This window comes from Macaca fascicularis, chromosome 16, assembly GCF_037993035.2.
Source record: "Macaca fascicularis isolate 582-1 chromosome 16, T2T-MFA8v1.1".
NCBI classification, from domain to species: Eukaryota; Metazoa; Chordata; class Mammalia; order Primates; family Cercopithecidae; genus Macaca; species Macaca fascicularis.
The window spans coordinates 88,131,820-88,151,541 of NC_088390.1; the positions used below are offsets into that span (position 1 = coordinate 88,131,820).

The 19,722-nt window shown below is 60.1% G+C and overlaps 2 protein-coding genes across 4 annotated transcripts; both read left to right on the top strand.

Annotated features, from left to right (window-relative positions):
* The first annotated feature begins 333 nt into the window (after positions 1-333).
* Positions 334-4,791, top strand: MRPL12 (mitochondrial ribosomal protein L12). The gene is made up of 5 exons (XM_005585251.5): positions 334-457; positions 1,132-1,318; positions 1,521-1,604; positions 4,176-4,310; positions 4,395-4,791. Exons 1-5 carry the CDS (start codon positions 384-386, stop codon positions 4,509-4,511), a joined length of 597 nt encoding a protein of 198 aa, XP_005585308.1. The 5' UTR covers positions 334-383; the 3' UTR covers positions 4,512-4,791.
* Positions 4,792-9,918: 5,127 nt separating this feature from the next.
* SLC25A10 (solute carrier family 25 member 10) lies at positions 9,919-18,408 on the top strand. 3 transcript variants are annotated; one of them, XM_005585254.5, is made up of 11 exons: positions 9,919-10,387; positions 12,571-12,690; positions 13,103-13,217; positions 13,311-13,359; positions 13,613-13,654; positions 14,420-14,463; positions 14,589-14,659; positions 14,983-15,075; positions 15,378-15,455; positions 17,256-17,312; positions 17,399-18,408. In XM_005585254.5, exons 2-11 carry the CDS (start codon positions 12,607-12,609, stop codon positions 17,498-17,500), a joined length of 735 nt encoding a protein of 244 aa, XP_005585311.1. In that variant the 5' UTR covers positions 9,919-10,387; positions 12,571-12,606; the 3' UTR covers positions 17,501-18,408. The 3 variants fall into 3 exon arrangements, with proteins under 3 accessions (XP_005585311.1, XP_005585310.1, XP_045232420.1); XM_005585253.4 differs by having other exon boundaries at positions 9,919-10,137; XM_045376485.3 differs by having other exon boundaries at positions 9,919-9,988.
* The last annotated feature ends 1,314 nt before the right edge of the window (positions 18,409-19,722 follow it).

Genomic DNA, 19,722 nt, shown 5'->3' on the forward strand with positions numbered 1-19,722 from the left:
GAAACCCGTGAGCCCTGGAGAAAGAACACGTGAACCCGCAGCCCCCAGTCCCCGTCGCTCCTTTGCGCGACCCCAAAACCCGACAGGAAGAGAGCAGCCCGCTGCCCACCTGCCGCGACAAACGACGATTTTGCGTCTGCGCGGCGCGCCGCCTTGTGGGTAATCTCAGGATGAGACGAGGCTAGCGCGAGGTGCGGCTAGAGCGCCATTGCCGGCTCGAATGCCCAGCGGCTGTGGCGGCTAGAGCGTCCCTCCCCAGTTCGAATGCCCGGCGGCTGTGGCGGCTAGAGCGTCGCTCCTCAGCTCGAATCCCCGGCGGCCGAGGCGGCTAGAGCGTCGCCTCCTCCCGGGGAACCGCGTGTGACCTTCCAACCCGCGGACCGATGCTGCCGGCGGCCGCTCGCCCCCTGTGGGGGCCTTGCCTTGGGCTTCGGGCTGCTGCGTTCCGCCTTGCTAGGTACGCGGGATCCTGGGGCGCCAGGACTGGGCCGGTGGGCAGGGTAGGGGACGGGCGGGCACTGAGGGGTCGATCCGGGCGGAGGCGGGCAGCGGGGCCGGCCTCCCTACAGCGGCCAGGCCGGGCTTGGGGGTCCTACTGGGGGCTGGGGAGGAGGCCTCCCGGTGCGCAAGTCCCTTCCTTCCTGGGCCGTGGAAAGCGCCAGGGTCGGCCCCAGATGACCTTGGACGATTCCCTGCTCCTCCCCCGGCCTCAGCCATCTCCGCAGCAAAGGCCCATCCATGGGTGCGGCGTTTTGCGGCCAGGGGGCCCCACGTTTTGGGAGGCTTTGCTCAGGAAGATGCACCTAAGTAATAGTTTCACCACCGCTGGGTTGATGTAGTTCATTCACACCAGAAGCTTGAGGTTTGAGTGGTATAGCTGCAAGTAAACACGTGGCTTTCTAAGGCTCTTTGAAGAATTTAAAGTAACTTGCAAATCTTACCAATACGGACCCCTTGAGATCTGAGAACCCTGGACTGGGACCAAGGAGCTAGGTAATTTCTGGCCCTAGTGATTATCAGCCTGAGCTTATGGCACCCATCAGTCCCCCAGTTCTGTCCTGTCCCCCTGGTCTCTGCAGCCCCTTCCATTCCAGGACTGACAGGTCTGTTTGAATTGGGGGTGGGGGCTAGGCGACAGGTGCCATGCGTCTGTGCCATGCGACATATGAGGAGTAGCGGCCATCGGAGGTGTGAGGCCCTTGCTGGTGCACCCCTGGATAACGCCCCCAAGGAGTACCCCCCCAAGATTCAGCAACTGGTCCAGGACATCGCCAGCCTCACTCTCCTGGAAATCTCAGACCTCAACGAGCTCCTGAAGGTATCATGAGAGGGTGGCACAGACCCAGGGGCTGGAAGTTTGGGAGCCCCTGTGTTTTGTTCCTGGTGTATTTTGGGAGTTTAGCAAATTGTCAGAAGTGTGTTTGTCCAGGTGCAAGGTCCATACCAGGCTAGTTGCCCCTCCTCAGTAGGTTCCGGCTGGTGTGAGGGCCAGCTGTGGACACTGTTCTCTATCTCTGCAGAAAACGTTGAAGATCCAGGATGTTGGGCTTGTGCCGATGGGTGGTGTGATGCCTGGGGCTGTCCCTGCTGCAGCAGCCCAGGAGGTGAGTCCTGGGCAGAAAGAGGCATTTCTGTGGTGCCTAGTTCGCCTATGGCCTCATGTGCCATGGTTCGGTATCTCAGGTTCTGCAGCTGCCGTCATTGTCTGCAGCCTGCACACCTGTGCCGGCCTCCTGCAGCCTCCTGGGACCTACCCCCTTCCATGGATGTACAAGTCTTTGCATGTGGAGGCCATGTTTCTAATGGAGGGAAACAGACACTAAGCTAAGAGAGGAAAAAGGCTGGGCGTGGTGGCTCACGCCTGTAATCCCAGCGCTTTGGGAGGCCGAAATGGGTGGATTCACTTGAGGTCAGGAGTTCGAGGCCAGCCTGGCCAACATGGTGAGACCCCGTCTCTACTAAAAATGCAAAATAAAAAAAGTAGCTGGGCCTGGTGGCATGTGCCTGTAATCCCAGCTACTCAGGAGGCTGAGGCAGGAGAATAGCTTGAACCCAGGAGACTGTCTCAAACGAACAAACTAAATAAATAAATATAAATAAGCAAATAAGAATACAAAAATTAGCTGGGTGTGGTGGCAGGCGCCTGTAATCCCAGCTACTTAGGAGGCTGAGTCAAGAGAATTGTTTGAACCAGGGAGGCAGAGGTTGCAGTGAGCCAAGATCACACTACTGCACTCCAACTTGGCAACAGAGCAAGACCCTGTCTCAAAAAACAAAAAAAGGAAAAAGGAAGAAACTATACCAAATAGAACGTTGAAAGCATTGTGGAGAAAAGGAGGGGCCTCCCCTGCACCTCCCTTTGGGGCTTTAGAATGGGGTGGGCCAGCAGTGGAGGTGCTAGCTCCCCCCCAACCCTTTCTCCACAAAGAAGCTCAAGTGGGAGGGAGAGTTCCAAGTTCAAGGTGGGCTTCAAAGAGGAGGCAGACATTGCAGAAGAGAGCACGGCCTTCCTGGGAGAGGAAGGGGTGGCACCAGGGCCACCAGGCAAGAGGGTGTGTGACAGTTCAGGGAGCAGCAGCAGGGTAGGGGCTGGCGCAGGCGAAGGGGTGTAATAGGCAGCTCTGTCCTTGAGTCTCTGCAGGGAAACCAGTGAACTTGAAGCCACCCATTGCATTTGGTCATTGGGTTGTGTAAACCTCTCCGCCAGAGCCCTCCTCTCAGCCCCTTTCCCCCACTGGGGAACCAGGTCGTGTCCTGTAGAGTGTCCCACGTTCCAGATGCGTGGGGTGCCCATGGGGCATCATCACTCTCATGCCTGAGAACTGGAAGGTAGTTTAAAGGCCGATTAGATTCAGGCCGAGCGTTTGGGTAAGAATAGCTGGGATTACTGTAGAGCCTATTGTATAAACTGGATTGCTTTTGAGGATGGAGGAGATGTTATAATAGCCTTCTCAGGCCATGGGGACACGCAGCCCCCCCATCCCCGGGTGGTGCTGGGTCTCCATGCGCCATGTCAGAAGTGCAGTGTGCCCATCAGTCCATGGCGGGTTGTCAGTTTGTCGTTACATGTGCACTGTGGCGTGGCTGAGAAAGGAGTGACGCTCCTTTTATCTACAAAGCACTTTGATGTCATTTTTTCCTGTCTCATAAGTTATGCTTTCTAAGGGAGACAGGAGTAGAGTATTGAGGGAAGGACTGTGAAGCATGTTTTTATTTATTTATTCATGAAACTGAGTCCCACTCTATCACCCAGGCTGGAGTGCAATGGCGCAATCTCGGCTCACGGCAGCCCCCGCCTCCCAGGTTCAAGCAATTCTCATGCCTCAGCCTCCTGAGTAGCTGGGATTACAGGCGCCCACCACTAGAGACAGGGTTTCACCACGTTGGCCAAGCTGGTTTCAAACTCGACCTCAAGTATCCACCCGCCTTGGCCTCCCAAAGCGCTAGGATTACAAGCGTGAGCCACCACTCCCGGCCGAGGCATGTTTACAAAGTGTTATTGGGCAGATCTGCCTCTGACTAGCTATGAGAAAGAGAAGAGCACCAGCTGGACTTGGGAGGCTGAGGCAGGAGACTCGCTTGAACCCGGGAGGTGGAGGTTGCCGTGAGCTGAGGTGGCACCACTGCACTCCAGCCTGGATGACAGAGTGATACTCCGTCCAAAAAAAAAAAGAAAAGAAAAAGCACCAGCTGGTTAAAGATTGACGAGTTGGGGCCGGGCGCGGTGGCTCAAGCCTGTAATCCCAGCACTTTGGGAGGCCGAGACGGGCGGATCATGAGGTCAGGAGATCGAGACCATCCTGGCTAACACGGTGAAACCCCGTCTCTACTAAAAAAATACAAAAAACTAGCCGGGCGCGGTGGCGGGCGCCTGTAGTCCCAGCTACTTGGGAGGCTGAGGCAGGAGAATGGCGTGAACCCGGGAGGCGGAGCTTGCAGTGAGCTGAGATCCGGCCACTGCACTCCAGCCTGGGCGGCAGAGCGAGACTCTGTCTCAAAAAAAAAAAAAAAAAAAAAGATTGACGAGTTGGGAGACATGACTTCTAACTCCAGGCTTTGCTGGGGCCTCCCCTGCACCTCCCTTTGGGGCTTTAGAATGGGGTGGCCCAGCAGTGGAGGGGCTAGCTCCCCCCAATCCTTTCTCACCTAGCCCTCCTTCTTTCCTGCTCCCGAAGGTGGTGGAAGAAGAGATCCCCAGAGCGAAAGAACGGACACATTTCACCGTCCGCCTGACTGAGGCGAACCCCGTGGACAAAGTGAAGCTGATCAAGGAAATCAAGAACTACGTCCAGGGCATCAACCTCGTCCAGGTCTGCACCGCGTTGGGGGTTCTGAGGCAGGTTCCGTTGTGGCGGCCCAGGGCCCCCAGTCCCTGACTTGGCTCTCTCTGGCAGGCAAAGAAGCTGGTGGAGTCCCTGCCCCAGGAAATCAAAGCCAATGTCGCCAAAGCCGAGGCAGAGAAGATCAAGGCGGCCCTGGAAGCGGTGGGCGGCACGGTGGTTCTGGAGTAGCTCCAGCTCAGAGGACTTGTATTCAGGGGTCCCTGGGACCCTGGCGAGGTCCCGCCCTCCTGTGGCCACTGGCACCACCCCCAGCACCAGGCGCCCACTGGAGCCGTTTGGGAGAACCTCCTGCGCCATGCAGCAGGGCCAGACAGGCCGCACAGACCTACTGTGGCGGGCGGGAGGGGCGGCTGCTGCCTGGTGACGGCACCAGGAGGCCCACCAGGACGTGCCACCAGTGAATGTGCCTCTGGTGGCTGCTGAGAAAAATACACTGTGCAGTTCAGTGTGTGGAGTGTCGTGAGCAGGCCGGGCTGCGGGGCCAGCGGGGGGATCCAGGCAGCGTGTGGAGTGTCGTGCGCAGGCCGGGCTGCAGGGCCAGCGGGGGGATCCAGGCAGCGTGTGGAGTGTCGTGCACAGGCCGGGCTGCGGGGCCAGCGCGGGGATCCGGGCAGTGTGTGGAGTGTCGTGCTCAGGCCGGGCTGCGGGGCCAGCGGGGGGATCCAGGCAGCGTGTGGAGTGTCGTGCGCAGGCCGGGCTGCGGAGCCAGTGTGGGGATCCGGGTTGGGATGGGATGGGAGGCTTGTTCTGCCCCCTCAGCAGACATCTGAGAGTCTACAGACATTCAGCGGGTCCCCTGGGTGCAGGGCCCTGTCCTGAGACCCCACACCAGGCCTGGTGGACGGCAGTGGTATGGAGGACTGGGGCCCGTCCTGTTTAGAGGGGTGGGTTTGGAGTGTGAACCCTGCCCGTTTTCAGTGTTGGCCCTCTTTTAAGACAGCAGGAAATTCAGCACTTGCATGAGAAACCGAGGGAGCCTTGGAGCCAGCAATGCCACCCCTGGCTCACGTTGCAAGTACCCCTGAACCTAAGCCCGGCCAGGGGGCTGCGTCGGGGGTAGTGGGGAGGGGTGTGGGATGCACCTGGCATCTGCAGGGTTGGGGTGTCAGCTGTTCCTCTGGGGTTCTTAAGTGGGGTATCCTGGGACCTGGGCAGAGTGGCAGGAGGGGCTTGTGGACCTGGGGACTGGGAGTGCCGGGGCCAGCTTGGAGCACTGGTCACTGCTCTTGGTGAGGTGTGGCCCAGTGCTGGGCAGCCCTTGGCAGCCACCCTCAGGCTGCAGACCCCTTGGTGCCACTGCTGAGTGCAGGGGGTGTGGCCCCATAAACTGGCTGGAACGGCCAGGGCCTTACTCTGAGGACCCGTGGCCTCCTTTTCTTGGGCACGCCTGTTTTCAGCCAAACCTGGGAGAGAATCAGGATTTCTGTCTCAGCTGGCCCATGACCAAGGCCAGCCCCAGGCTGTGGGCCCACCGTGAGGCCAGACACGGCACGTTCCGCACCTGCTTCGGGAAACATGCCCTGTGTGGCGGCCCCGTGGGCTGCGTGCCCTCCGGCCTCAGTGTTCCTGCTGGAAGGATGCCTTGGCATGGGACCAGAAAGGGGCACTGTGCATCTGGGAGCTGCCCACTGACTGGGACTCCTGGGGGAGCGGGAGCAGCAGGGAGTTTTAGGCTCACTGGGCGCACATGCCCTGCCTGGCCCAGGTCCTCTTCCAGGGCCTTCTGGTAGAGTTTGTCTGACTAACCTGCTGTCCCCAGGAAAGGCTGTGTCCCAAGCCTGGAAGTCCCTATTGCCCATGGTAGCTGTTTTGAGGGGTTAACGATTCTTCCCTCAGGAGGTGACACTGCCACCTGGGGCTGGGTGCATTCTGCCTGGTGCCCTGCTGACCTGACCCCAACTGCCTTTCCCGTCTGGAAGGCAGCAAATATCTGAGCTCGGACGAGCCCTGCTTGGGGTCAGACAGGCATGCTGTGTTCATCCAGGCTGCAACCAGATCAGATAGACCAGCAAAGCCTCCGCTGGTGACTCCTCACTGCCTGCCCTGGCTCAGGCATCTGCCAGGTCACTCGCAGGAGCCACCGAGAGGCTGTCTTCCCTGCCGGGGGACCCCCAAGGTAACCCGTGGATGCCAGGCCACAGTCGGAGGCTAGACGGGAAGCCCTGTCCCATGAACTAGCTCGGTCTGCCCCAACCACCCCCTTGGGCCTACTGATATAACTTACGATCCGTCTGAGAATCAACCAGGGATCTTCGTGAGTCCCTGCCCTACAGTTCTAAATTCACCGTTTGGAAAAGTCTGGCCTTGGATGCATTTCCTGTTTTCCAGGATTCCTCACCTTCTGACTGCCCTCCTGGCATCTCCAGCTCACAGAGTTCACAAACTTCAGTCCCCTGCAGCTCCTTGCGCTTTTGTTCTATTTTTTTAATGTTTTATTTGTTTACTTATTTATTGATTGATTGTTTTGAAACAGGGTCTCACTCTGTCACCCGGGCTGGTGGTGCAGTCTTGGCTCACTGCAGCCTCCACCTGCCGGGTTCAAGCAATTCTCCTGCCTCAATTTCCCAAGAAGCTGGAATTATAGGCATGCGCCACCACGCCTAGCTAATTTTGTGTTTTTATTAGAGACAGGGTTTCACCATGTTGGCGAGGCTGGTCTTGAACTCCCTCAAACAATCACCTGTCTTGGCCTCCCAAAGTGCTGAGATTACAGGTGTGTGCCAATGTGCCCAGCCTTATTTTAATTTTTTTTAATTTCTTTTTTTTTTTTTGAGACCGAGTTTTGCACTTGTCACCCAGGCTGGAGTGCAATGGCACGATCTCGGCTCACTGCAACCTTCACCTCCCGGGTTCAAGCGTTTCTCCTGCCTTAGCCTCCCAAGTAGCTGGGATTACAGGCGCCCACCACCACATCCAGTTAATTTTTCTATTTTTAGTAGAGGGGGGGTTTCACCACGTTGACCAGGCTGGTCTCGAATTCCTAACCTCAGGTGATCTGCCCACTTCAGCCTCCCAAAGTGCTGGGATTACAGGCATGAGCCACCACATCCAGCCTATTTTTGTTTTTTAATATAGATAGAATCTCACTCTGTCACCCGAGCTGGAGTGCAGTGGCTTGATCAAGGCTCACTGCAGCCTCGGCCTCCTGTGTGCAAGCAATCCTTCCACCTCAGCCTCCCAGGTAGCTGGGACTACAGGCACATGCCATCATGCCTGGCTAATCTTTTGATTTTTTGTGGAGATGGGGTCTCACTGTGTTGCCCAGTCTGCTCTGAAACTCCTGGCCTCAAGAGATCCTCCCACCTTGGCCTCCCAAAGTGCTGGGATTACAGGTGAGAGCTGCCATGCCCAGCCTTTTTTGTTCTTTGTAAATCTCTGGCCGGGCGTGGTGGCTCAAGCCTGTAATCCCAGCACTTTGGGAGGCCGAGACGGGCGGATCACGAGGTCAGGAGATCGAGACCATCCTGGCTAACACCGGGAAACCCCGTCTCTAATAAAAAATACAAAAAACTAGCCGGGCGAGGTGGCGGGCGCCTGTAGTCCCAGCTACTCGGGAGGCTGAGGCAGGAGAATGGCGTAAACCTGGGAGGCGGAGCTTGCAGTGAGCTGAGATCCGGCCACTGCACTCTAGCCCGGGCGACAGAGCGAGACTCCGTCTCAAAAAAAAAAAAAAAAAAATCTCTTCAGTTCCCGCTCCTTAGCCTCAGGGCCCTGCTCTTTCTGCTTTGGAGCGGTTCCTGCTCCAGCCGGGAGCCAGTGTTCTGTGCGTTGGGGGTCTCTGCCCGCAGCCTGTTCCAGCCCTGTCTTGCAGGTGGCCTTGGGAGGGACAGGTTGCAGCCCAGGCCCGCCCCGCTCCTTCCTGGAGTGTCTCAGACTCAGGGGACACTGGCCCTCCAGGCCCTGCTTCCCTCAAGGTTTCCATCGCCTCTGATTCTTAGTAATTGGGAGCCGACGGATGCAACTCATCATGGTTTACACTGAGATCAGGCCACTTCCTAACTGTTGAGTCTGTTTGCTCTGGGCCTTTTAAGCCTGGCGTGATCCCTCTGAGTCCCTGCAGTGCATTTGCGCCATCTCCACATGTGGAGCCCCAGCCCAGGCTTGGTGTGGGCAGCGCTATGCCACACTCTCCTGGCTGCCTCCTGAGCACCTCCACCTGCTTCCCCACCAGGTGTGGCTGTGTTTTCACCCGTGTCCACCTGGCACCCTTCCCCATCGCCAGGTAGTTACGGTCTGTGTGGGCGACACCTGAGGGTCACAACCAAACCAAGGACCACAGCACACTTCCGGGCAGGGGGACCGCCTCTGGTCAGCTGCTCACTCGCCAGCCCAAATCTTCCGCTGATGACTTACGGGGTCAGAGGCCACCTAAGGGTCTAGAAAACAGTCTCCTCCAGTTGGCCAATGAAGACAAATACAGAGCCTGCCTGCCTATGTCGGGGTTACGGCCCAATAAACCCACAGCCAAGCTGAAAATCCTATGTGTCTTGCGCCTCCGACACAGCCAGGGCATCCAGGGCATCGCTGGATGCGCGGATACAGAGCTGGACACGTTCTGGTGCTTGAGGGGTTTTTCCAGTGCCCCTCACCTTTCGCCCTGGAGGGTGGGGGAAGCCAGACAGCAGTGACTAAGCTGGAGCTGCAGCTTCTTCATCCCTGTGGCCCAGCCCCAAAGCAGCCTTGGGGACTTAAATTTCATTTTCCCCAGCAGGTGCACCTGGGCCAAGAACACACCAGTACCTCCTTGTTCTTCGCAGGGAAATAGAATCCAAGCAGGGGCCCAGATGCAGGCAGGCATCTCCTGGGAACGGGAGCCCCAGGACCCACCCCGGGGCCCCACTTCCAGGGTGGTTCCCTGGGGCGTCTGGTCAGAGCCAGACCAGAACTGAGCGGGAGCTCCCGGTCATCTGTGTGTGGGAAAGGAGGCAAGTCCTTCGTAACCGCCATTTTCTCCCAGTTTTCATTCAATCTGGCCCCAAGCAGGTTCTTTTTTTCCGAGATGGAGTCTCGCTCTGTCGCCCAGGCTGGAGTGCAGTGGCGCGATCTCAGCTTACTGCAACCTCCTCTCCCGGATTCAAGCGATTCTACTGCTTGAGCTTCCTGAGTAGCTGGGATTGCAGCAGTGAGCCACCGCGCCCGGCTCCCGAAGCCGGTTTTCTGCTCTCTTGCAGTTGGGCCGGGGCTGAGCCCTCGTGGGGGCAGGGGTTGCAGACCAGTGGACGCAGGGCTCACGCCGCACACACGTGGCCCCCGCCGGATGACTCACGAGCCAGCGCCTGCGCGGCGGGTTGGCCACGGCGGGGGGCAGGTTCAGGGCCAGGGGCCGGGCCTCTTGGGGATTGGCAGGGCGCCCGCCGCGGTCCCGTGAGCCTGGGGCCGGTTCCCGGGCGGTGGCCTTCAGCGCCGCGCTCCAGCCCGGGGAGGGGAGGACGCCACGCAGCAGCCCCAGAGCACCCGCGCGTCCCCAGGCTGGGCCCACCGCGCTCGGCGCCCCTCTGCGGCCGCTTTAAGGCGCCGGGCACGCCTCCATCGCTGGGGGCGTGGCCTAGAGGTCCCGCCCCCGGGGCGCGCGCGCGCATTGGCTGTGCGGGGTGCGGGCGCGCGGGCGGCGCTTTGAACCGCGCGCGGGGCGCGGGGCGCTGCGGGTCAGTACACGCCGGGGTCGGGCCGGGGTCGGGCTGGAGTTGGGCTCTTCTGGGCCATGGCGGCCGAGGCGCGCGTGTCGCGCTGGTACTTCGGGGGGCTGGCCTCCTGCGGGGCCGCCTGCTGCACGCACCCGCTGGACCTGCTCAAGGTGAGGCCGGGCCCCGGAACGCGGGGAGGATGGGACCTTGGCGCCGCCCAGACGCCTGCAACGGCAGCAGCCCGGCCCCACGCACCCGCGGATCGCTGCGCCCGGGGCCCCCTCCTGGAGACACCGAGGAGGCCCCCGACGCCCGGGTGGCCGATCCCGGGTGTCCCTCGGCTGTTGGCCGCCGAGCTCGAGGTCTGCAGGGCGCAGCCGGGCTCCCCAGCTTCCCGGCCGGCTTCCCAATTCTCAGCAGGTGACGATCCAGCCCCGGCTCTGCACTTTAATATCTGGTGACCTTCGGCAAGTCACTTGGCCTGTCTGAGCTACCCACCCCCATACATTGAAGAACACTCTTTCCGCCCAGTTGGAAGTTGTGGGGGGAGTTCTGTGAGGTGCACAGGTGTTGGCATCTGGAGGCGTGCTGGCTGTAGCAGACCCAGGGCATGGGCCAAGCCGCCCCCCACCCAGGGGTGCTTAGCACACCGCCGGACGTGGCCCTGGGCAAGTGGGGTGACCCTGCGCCCCGGCTTTGGGCTGCTTCCTCCGGAGAAAGCTGGGTGGGCACTGGAAGCAATGTTAGGACCAGCACACCCCCAGGAGAGATGCGGGAGACACCGCATGCGTGTGGTCCTGGCTCTATGAGAGTGGGCATTTCTCAGCACGAGAAGCAGCCACAGTTCTTTTACTTTTTTTTTTTTTTTAAAGCTTATGGGGCAAAATAAGACAGAGCTCTCCTTGTTTCCCAGGGACAGCCAAGGGGCGTTGTTTTCTGACCCTGTCTTGCCACAGAGAACAAAGAAGAAAGGGCCTAAGGCATTGCACAGTCTGCCCAGCGGGCCCTGCCCTGTGAACCTGGCTGTGGTCACTGGGCAGCCACCCGTCTGGGGGACCTTTATTTTAGCAGCCTGCCCAGGGGACTTGTATTCCAGCAGCTTTTGAGGGGACTGGCTTTACTAACGAGCAACATTGCTGGCCACTGTGTGAAGGCCAGGTGAGCAGATGTGGGCGTCTTGGGGTACCTGAGACCTCGCTGGTCCTGGGAGAGGCCTGCAGAACTCCCAGGCCACAGGCAGCCAGGGCCAGTGAGATGCAGTCCCAGCGACAGGAAGGCACTGGCGTGGGCAGGAGGAGCCCCTCCTTGGCATCTGGCTCTTCCTTTCCTCCTGGGTGCCGCACAGGTGCCCCTCCCCCCAGGGCCTCTCCCACGGGCCCTCTGGGTGTTGAAGGCCCTCTGAGCCTCACTGCCTCTTGGCCCCGCCCCATCAGGCACTCTTTGGCTGCAGAACACTCTGGGGGAGGCAGGGAAGGCAGCCCGTGTGGAGGCGGGACTGCCCTCTGGCCTGGGAGGGTGGAAGAAGCCAGCTGCTGGCAGCATATGGGGCTGTGGTCAGGGTGTGCCCCTGAGGACTGCTCACCAGGGCTCTCTGGCTGCGGAAAGATCGTTTTAAAGCTTCTTGATCACTCTGTCCCATGTCCCTACAATCCCTACTGTGGCATCTGGCCTGGACAGGGGCTACTGCCTGTGTGGCCCAGTCCCTCTGTTCTGCTGGGCTAGCACAACGGGAGGCCCATCTCTGTCCCCACCCATTTTGCCGCCCCCCTGGGTGTGCGTGACAGGGGCCGCGTGTGTGCAGGTCACACTGAGCAGTGGATGGGTTTCTTTGGGGTCAGTGCTGGGAGTGGGACCCAGGAGCTGGGATCCTGGGCCAGATGCTGGCCTTCCTTTCTGGCCCTGGCCCACCCCGCTTCTGCCTGGAGCTCTCAGCTGGCCAGGCCAGGAGGCAGAGGTCCTATGAGTGGTGGAGGCCAACGGAATGGGAGGTTGTCAGGCTGATGGCCCCCGAGTGCCTGCCCGCAGCTCCTAGGTGCTTTGCGGAGGAGGCTGCTATGCCCTGCGGCCAGCTGCATCATCCCCTTGTCCGCTGCTGAGCTCTTGCTGCCTTTCAAGGCCTTCTGGCTACCTCCTCAGTCTCCCATGGTCCTGCAGGCTCCCTGGCCGTTTCTGAGTCCCCGTAAACGTTTGTCCCTCTTGAGACATGGTGTGGTGGATAAAAAGGAGGGCTCTGGGGTCTCCTCGCTGGGCCCAAATCCTGATGGCGCCAGCGAGTGCGTTACCGCTCCGTGCCTCAGTTTCCTCATCTGCAGAAGGAGAATGGCAAGCCCCTGAGGCCAGTGCAGCCAGGACTCAGGTGCAGTGCGGGCGCCCGCGGGGCTCACGGGCACTCTCAGTTCCATGGCCTCTGGCTCCATGTCCGCTGATGTGGTTGCTGTTGGAAAGCAATGGTGTGAGCTGGTTCCAAGCGGGGGTGTGGAGTCCCTGGGCAGGGCCGTGGGCGGCCTTATCACTGTCTCCTGCCTCACTTTCCGCCTCTCTGGATGGACCTGGCACCGATCCCTTGGGGTCGCTGTGGGGTCTGAGAACACTCGCTCCCACAGGTGCATCTGCAGACGCAGCAGGAGGTGAAGCTGCGCATGACGGGCATGGCACTGAGGGTGGTGCGCACCGACGGCATCCTGGCGCTCTACAGCGGCCTGAGCGCCTCGCTGTGCAGACAGGTGTGCGGTGGGTGCCAGTCTCGGACTCCCCACGACCCCTCGGGGCTCCCATACGGGCTCAGTCCTGCAGTGGGCATCCAAGCTGTTTCCATCTCTGTTTCAAGACTTTGTGCAAGGAAGGACCTACCAGGCCGAGAGTTGGTGACCCCAGGGTGGGCCTTCCATGGGCAGCCACCCAGTTCTCAGGGCTGGGCCTGAGGCCGTCACTTACCGGTGGGGAAACTGAGGCCCAGGGAGGGAGAAAGCAGGGTGCAGCTCTAGATTTGTGAACTGGCTCAGCTGCATGCTGGCCCAATGGCCCCTCAGGGTCCCTGTGGACCCTTGGGCTGAGGGGGGCCTGGCTGGGCCAGGGTGGTGAGGCTGAGGGGTGTGGGGCGTGCCTACCCCTCCAAGCTGGGCCCTTCTCTCCCAGATGACCTACTCCCTGACTCGGTTCGCCATCTACGAGACTGTGCGGGACCGCGTGGCCAAGGGCAGCCAGGGGCCCCTCCCCTTCCACCAGAAGGTGTTGCTGGGCTCCATCAGCGGTGAGCTGCCGGGTGGGAGGGGCACGGGGCGGCCAGGTGGGCTGAGGATGCCACGTGTCATTCTGCTCGTCTCTGGGGTTTGTGTCACCGCAGGTTTAGCTGGAGGCTTCGTGGGGACGCCCGCGGACTTGGTCAACGTCAGGTTGGTGTCCCCTCCACCCTACCTGCAAGGCTAGGGCCTGCCAGGGCTGCTCGCAGGGTGGGGTCAGCCTGGAACAAGCCACTCAGACCCTGGTGTCCTGGGCATAGGAGGGTGGGTGTCCCTGAGCCCTGGCGTGCCTTGTCCTGTGGGCCCCGCTGACCAACATAAGCTCCCCTGCTGCCCGTGGGGCTCTGCCAGGGCTGCCCAGGCCCCTCAGCCTGCCTGCCCCTCCCGCCACCTGCTTCTGTTTCAGGATGCAGAATGACGTGAAGCTGCCCCAGGGTCAGCGACGCAAGTGAGTCATGGGCAGCCCTGCCTTCTCGGGGTGGTTGGGGTGCAGGAGGCTTGGGCGGGAGCAGACCCCCAGCTGCTGTGCCGTGACCTAGCCAGGACTCCAGCAGGCTGTGGTGCCTGTGTGGTCCATGGAGGGTCCTGACGGCTGTTCTGGACTCAGGGGTGTCACTCCGCCCCCCAGGACCTTTGGGTTCTTCCTGCGGGGAGAGCCTGGTTGGATTGCGGGCTGGGCCTGCTTGCACCTAGGGCGTTGAGTGCGGAGGTGAAGGCCGCAGGTATGGACAGAGCTCATGCAACAGAAACACCTGAAGGAGGCACTGCCTCCCTGCCCAGCTCAGGGCAGCGGTACCCTCCTGCCATGGCCCGGGGCCTTTCTAGGGCCTGGGGTCCGCTCCAACTGTAGCGTGAGCCATTTCCCCGCCGCTTCCGAGGACCCCTGGGGAGTTCTGGCTTCTAGCTCTGCACACAGACTGTGTTCCCTCAGGACTCCCGGGGGCTGGCAGGCAGGAGGCCTGTGTTTGAGGAGCGGTGCCCATCCAGGGGCTCTGTTGGAAAAGACGGAACCTCCTCCCTGAGGGCCAGGCGGGGTGGACGGAGTGGCTGTGGGACGGTAGGACCAGCCTCAGATGTTCCCAGGGAGAGACCTTCAGGCCCATGAGGCCTCTGCTTCCTCAAGAACCCCCGGCCTGCAACAGGGCCTGGGAGGACCCTCTGTGGGAGCCAGTGGCCGGGGGAGTCTCATGTGGTCATTCCGTGTCCCCGGCAGCTACGCCCACGCGCTGGATGGCCTGTACCGCGTGGCTCGTGAAGGTGAGGGGCAGGTGCTGCGCACAGGCGAGGGTCTGGGGTTGCAGGCAGGGTGGGCAGCGCTGGGCACCGAGGGATTTGGGCCAGGTGCCTGGCCTCACCCCTTGCCTCACGCCTTGCTTGTGCAGAGGGTTTGAGGAGACTGTTCTCAGGTGCGACCATGGCGTCCAGCCGAGGGGCCTTAGTCACCGTGGGCCAGGTAGGCCTCCTGCGTGGGGTGGGTGTGGGCAGTGCCTGCGACCTCTGACCTCCATCTTGAGAGAGGCCATAGAACAAGGCACTGGGCACCAAGACCCTCCTGGGGAACCACCAGCTGTGGCCTTGGTGGGGCGGGATTGGGGGCATGGGTGGGTCAGGGCTGCAGCCTGTGAAGGACCTCGGGCAGGTGCCTCCCCTTTCTGGGCCTCACGGATGGACGGAGCAGGTGCTTGGCCATTGCCAGGTGGTGTTGCTTGGGGCACTGTGTGCTTTCCCTGAGCTGGGCCCCCCGCTGCAGCCCTGACCGCCCTTGTTCCCCTGCAGCTGTCCTGCTACGACCAGGCCAAGCAGCTGGTCCTTAGCACCGGCTACCTGTCTGACAACATCTTTACTCACTTTGTTGCCAGCTTTATTGCGGTAAGTGGCTGGCGTGGCTAGGGTGGGTGTCCCTGGGCCGGCCTTGGGAGCTGAGGGCACCCAGGATGGGGCGAGCGCTGGGGGAGGCGGGGGCCTCGGGCATCTGGCAGTCCCCCCCTGGGGCTCATAAGTGGGTGCTGGGGCTTTCAGAGCTCATGGGTCAGCCGGGTGCCCCCGCCAGCATGCTCCTGGCCTCCCCGGGAGTCAGGTTGAGGGGCTCTTTCTGGACTGGCATGCGGGTGGGATTCGGCAGTGGTGCCAGGGGTACCTGGCAGGCCGCTGGTGACGAGCCCTCTCCCCAGGGTGGATGTGCCACGTTCCTGTGTCAGCCCCTGGATGTGCTGAAGACCCGTCTGATGAACTCCAAGGGGGAGTATCAGGTGAGTGGGGCCTGTGCAGTCAGGCTGTGCAGCCCAGCGAGGCCCCTCACCTCTCCGGGACGCGGACACTCGCACTGGGAACCCAGGGAGGGTCCCCCTCGCTTCCAGTTGCCTATCTCTGCACAGCACTAGGCCTCGGAAGAGGAGTCGCGCCTTTGAGTGCCTTTGCCTTGTTTTTGTTTTTGAAGATTTCTTGGCCCAGCGCAGTGGCTCACGCCTGTAACCCCACACTTTGGGAGCCTGACGCGGGCAGACCACTTGAGTCTAGGAGTTCAAGACCCACCTGGGCAATATACTGAAACCCCATCTCTACCAAAAATACAAAAATTAGGGGCCCGGTGTGGTGGCTCACGCTTATAATCCCAGCACTTTGGGAGGCCGAGGCGAGTGGATCACCTGAGGTCAGGAGTTCAAGACCAGCCTGGCCAACATGGTGAAATCCCATCTCTACTAAAAATACAAAAAATTAGCTGGGCGTGGTGTTGGGCGCCTGTAATCCCAGCTACTCAGGAGGCCGAGGCAGAAGAATCGCTTGAACCTGGGAGGCGGAGGTTGCAGTGAGCTGAGATCACACCATTGCACCCCAGCCTGGGCAACAAGAATGAAACTCCGTCTCAAAAACAAACAAACAAAAATTAGTCAGGCTCGGTGGCATGTGCCTCCCAGCTACACAGGAGGCTGAAGTGGGATAATCCCTTGAGCCCAGGAGGTCCAGGTGACAGTGAGCCAAGATTGTACCACTGCATTCCAGCCTGGGTGACAGAGTGAGACTCTGTTGTAAAACGTTTATTTTTGGCCAGGCATGGTGGCTTATGCCTGTAATCCTAACACTTTGGGAGGCCGAGGCGGGCAGATCACAAGGTCAGGAGTTGGAGACCAGCCTGACCAACATGGTGAAACCCTGTCTCTACTAAAAATACAAAAATTAGCCGGGCAAGGTGGCAGGCGCCTGTAGTCCCAGCTACTCGGGAGGCTGAGGCAGGAGAATTGCTTGAACTTGGGAGGCGAAGGTTGCAGTGAGCCGAGATTGCGCCACTGCACTCCAGCCTAGGCGACAGAGCGAGACTCTGTCTCAAAACAACAACAAAAAAAACCCTTTCTTTTCTTTTTTTTTTCCCCCTCACTGCAACCTCTGCCTCCTGGGATCAAGATGATTCTCCTGCCTCAGCCTCCCGAGTAGCTGGGATTAAAGGCACATGGCACGGTGCCCGGTGAAGTTTTCTATTTTTAGTAGAGACAAGGTTTCGCCATGTTTGCCAGGCTGGTTTTGAACTCCTGGCCTGAAGTGATCCGCCCGCCTCAGCCTCCCACAGTGCTGGGATTACAGGCGTGAGCCACTCTGCCCAGCCAAAGCATTTCTTTCACAGATTAACGGAGGTGGTGCTGCTCATGGCAGTTTGTGCCTCGTCAATGCTCTGGTTCTCCTCCCTCGGGCCCCCGCCAGCTCCATGGGGCTTCCACGTTTGCAGAGCCCATGGCTCTGTCCCTGCTCTTCTCCTTGACCCTGCCGTGCTGCGTCCCTGGTTCTCATGGTTCTGTTCACAGCCCCCTCCGCCCGCTGGACCCTGGGCTGCACCCTTGGGCCCTGGTTGTACTGCATAAGCAAGCAGGGCGGCCATTGACCTGGCCAGTGCCTGCAGACCTGTGGTTACCTGTTACCAGCCAGCAGCTGCCACTCACACCCACAACCCACGTTGAGAGTCCCCAGGCCACCGTGCCTGGCTGGTGCCTGGGAGGGGATTTTCATTGCCTTGTGGGTGAGAAGCAGCCTTTTTGATTGTTTCACTGCGTTTTCTGCAGGGCGTTTTCCACTGCGCCGTGGAGACAGCGAAGCTCGGGCCTCTGGCCTTTTACAAGGTGCAGTGGTGGCGGCGGTGGCGGCTCGGGCAATGGGGAGCCAGTCCCTTCGGACTCTGTCTCTCACTTTCCCTGTCTCCCTCCAGGGCCTCGTCCCAGCTGGCATCCGCCTCATCCCCCACACCGTGCTCACTTTTGTGTTTCTGGAACAGCTACGCAAAAACTTTGGCATCAAAGTGCCATCCTGACCGGCCGTGGGAATGGCTGGGCTGCCAGGCCAGCTGCGCTAAGTTCTTCCAAAGAGTCCCAAGCCCAGCACCTGCTTCTGGGGCCACAACCTCGCTGGCCATGGCCACCCGTCCTCCCCAGCAGGCCCCTGCTGTCCCCCCACCTGCTGGCTGAGCTCCTCCTGGCCTCGTCCCCTCTCAGCTGTAGCTGCACCCCCACCCCTGCTCTGGCTCCCAGGCTCTCCCGGCTGGGCGCTGCGTGGCCTTGCCCCTCCCGCTGGCAGCTCCTCAGGGGAACAGGGGCCACCAGAGGCTCATTTCTCCCCTCTCCTGGGCCGGGGGAGGGTATTTTCCCTGCCTCCTGCCTCTGAGGCCCAAAGCAGCATCTTCCAGCACTTTCCATCGAGGACTCGGGTGGCAGAGTGTGGGTGCAGCCTGGCTGTTGCTCACCCAAGCGCTAGCTGTGCACTTTGTGTCCGCTGAGAGCGACCAGACCTTCCGTGTCCTCGGGCAGCTGCAACTCCCCCCAAGACCCCGCGGCTGGGTGGGAGGAACAAACAACGCAGACCACGAGCGAGTGCCTGGGAGGGAGGGGCCCAGAGAGGTTTTGGAGCCATCACGGGTGAGGGTGAAGGGCCACCGAGGTCCCGCGCACCCCCATCCACCCCACAGTGGCTTTAACAGTTTTGCCAAAGCCTCTCCACTCACCAGCAGGCGGTCTCGTCTTCAGGGATTGTGCCGGTGTCCCGCTTGGCTCCCTGGGGGAATGGCCCAGGCGGGCTGCAGTTCCTCCTCAGGGTCTTCTCCCGACAAGGAGTCCCCCGGGTGGCTGCTGCATTCTCTGCTTCCCTAGTCGCTGGGCTTCGCCCCACCTGGGAAGGGCAGTGTGCTCTGGGGGGGGCTGCAGTCAATAAATGCCGGGAGCTGCCGCGTCTGTTCCTGCCTGCCCCGCCCGCCTGCCGGCTGCCTTGCTGTCCAGACCAGCAGGACCCCCTGCACCCCGTAAGGAGGACAAGGCCACGGCCTTTTGGGGAGGAGCCAGGGTCCTCGCTGTGCATTTGGGAGGCCTTTGGGCGAAGGAATTGTTTAAGTAGGAGGAACCAAAACTGGTGTTGGGGGGAAGGGAACGAGACAAGGAGTCTGGGGTTGAGGGGTCTCAGGCAGTGTAGAGACTGGACTGCATGGGGCCACCCCACCAACAGCAAGCACTAATTGTTTTTTTGAGACAGGATCTGGCTCTGTCATTCAGGCTGCAGTGCAGTGGCACAATCTTGGCTTACTAACCTGGGCCCCCTGGGCTCAAACCAGTCTTCTACCTCAGCCTTCTAAATAGGTGGTGCTATGGGTGTGTGCCACCACACGTGGCTAATTTTTGTATGTTTTTGTAGAATTGGGGTCTCACTGTGTTACCCAGGCTGATCCCAAACTCCTGAGCTCAGGGGATCTGCCTACCTGGGCCTCCCAAAGATGCCCTTTTTTTTTTAAGACAGGGTCTTACTGTGTTGCTCAGGCTGGAGTGCAGTGGTGCAAATAGCCTGTAGTCCCAGCTACTTGGAAGGCTGAGGTGGGATCGCTTAAGCCTGCAGGTTCAAGGCTGCAGTGAGCTGTGATCGCAGCACCGCACTCCAACCTGGGTGACAGAATGAGACCCCATTTCAAAAAAAGAATGTAATGGTGGGCTGGGTGTGGTCTCTCAGACTTGTAATCCCAGCACTGTGGGAGGCTGAGGCAAGATCTCTTGAGCCCAGGAATTCGAGACTAGCTTGGACAATATGGTGAGACCCCCATCTGTACAGAAAATTTAAAACTTAGCTGGGCGTCATGGCACGCACTTGTAGTCCCAGCTACTTGAGAGGCTGAGGTGAGAGGATTACTTGAGCCCAGGAGATTTAGGCCACAGTCAGCCATGATTGTGCCACTGCACTCCAGCCTGGACAACAGAGCAAGACCCTGTCTCAGAAAAAAAAAAAAAACTTTGATATTCCCAAATACCCATTCAGTGCTCAAATTTCTCTGACCGCCATGTGCATTTTGTGAAGAGCTGGTTTTGTTTGAACTGGAGATCAGCGGGAGGTCTGAGGTTTGTACATGGTACCCAGTGCCCAGGTTGGAAATTCACAGCCAGGGACGGGGTGGGTAGGTTCAGGGGGACGGCTGCTGCTTCCTGAGAAACCAGGTGGTTCAGAAAGGCAGCTCTGGCCAGCAAATGCCAAAAACTGCAGATGCAGGGACCACATTCTCAG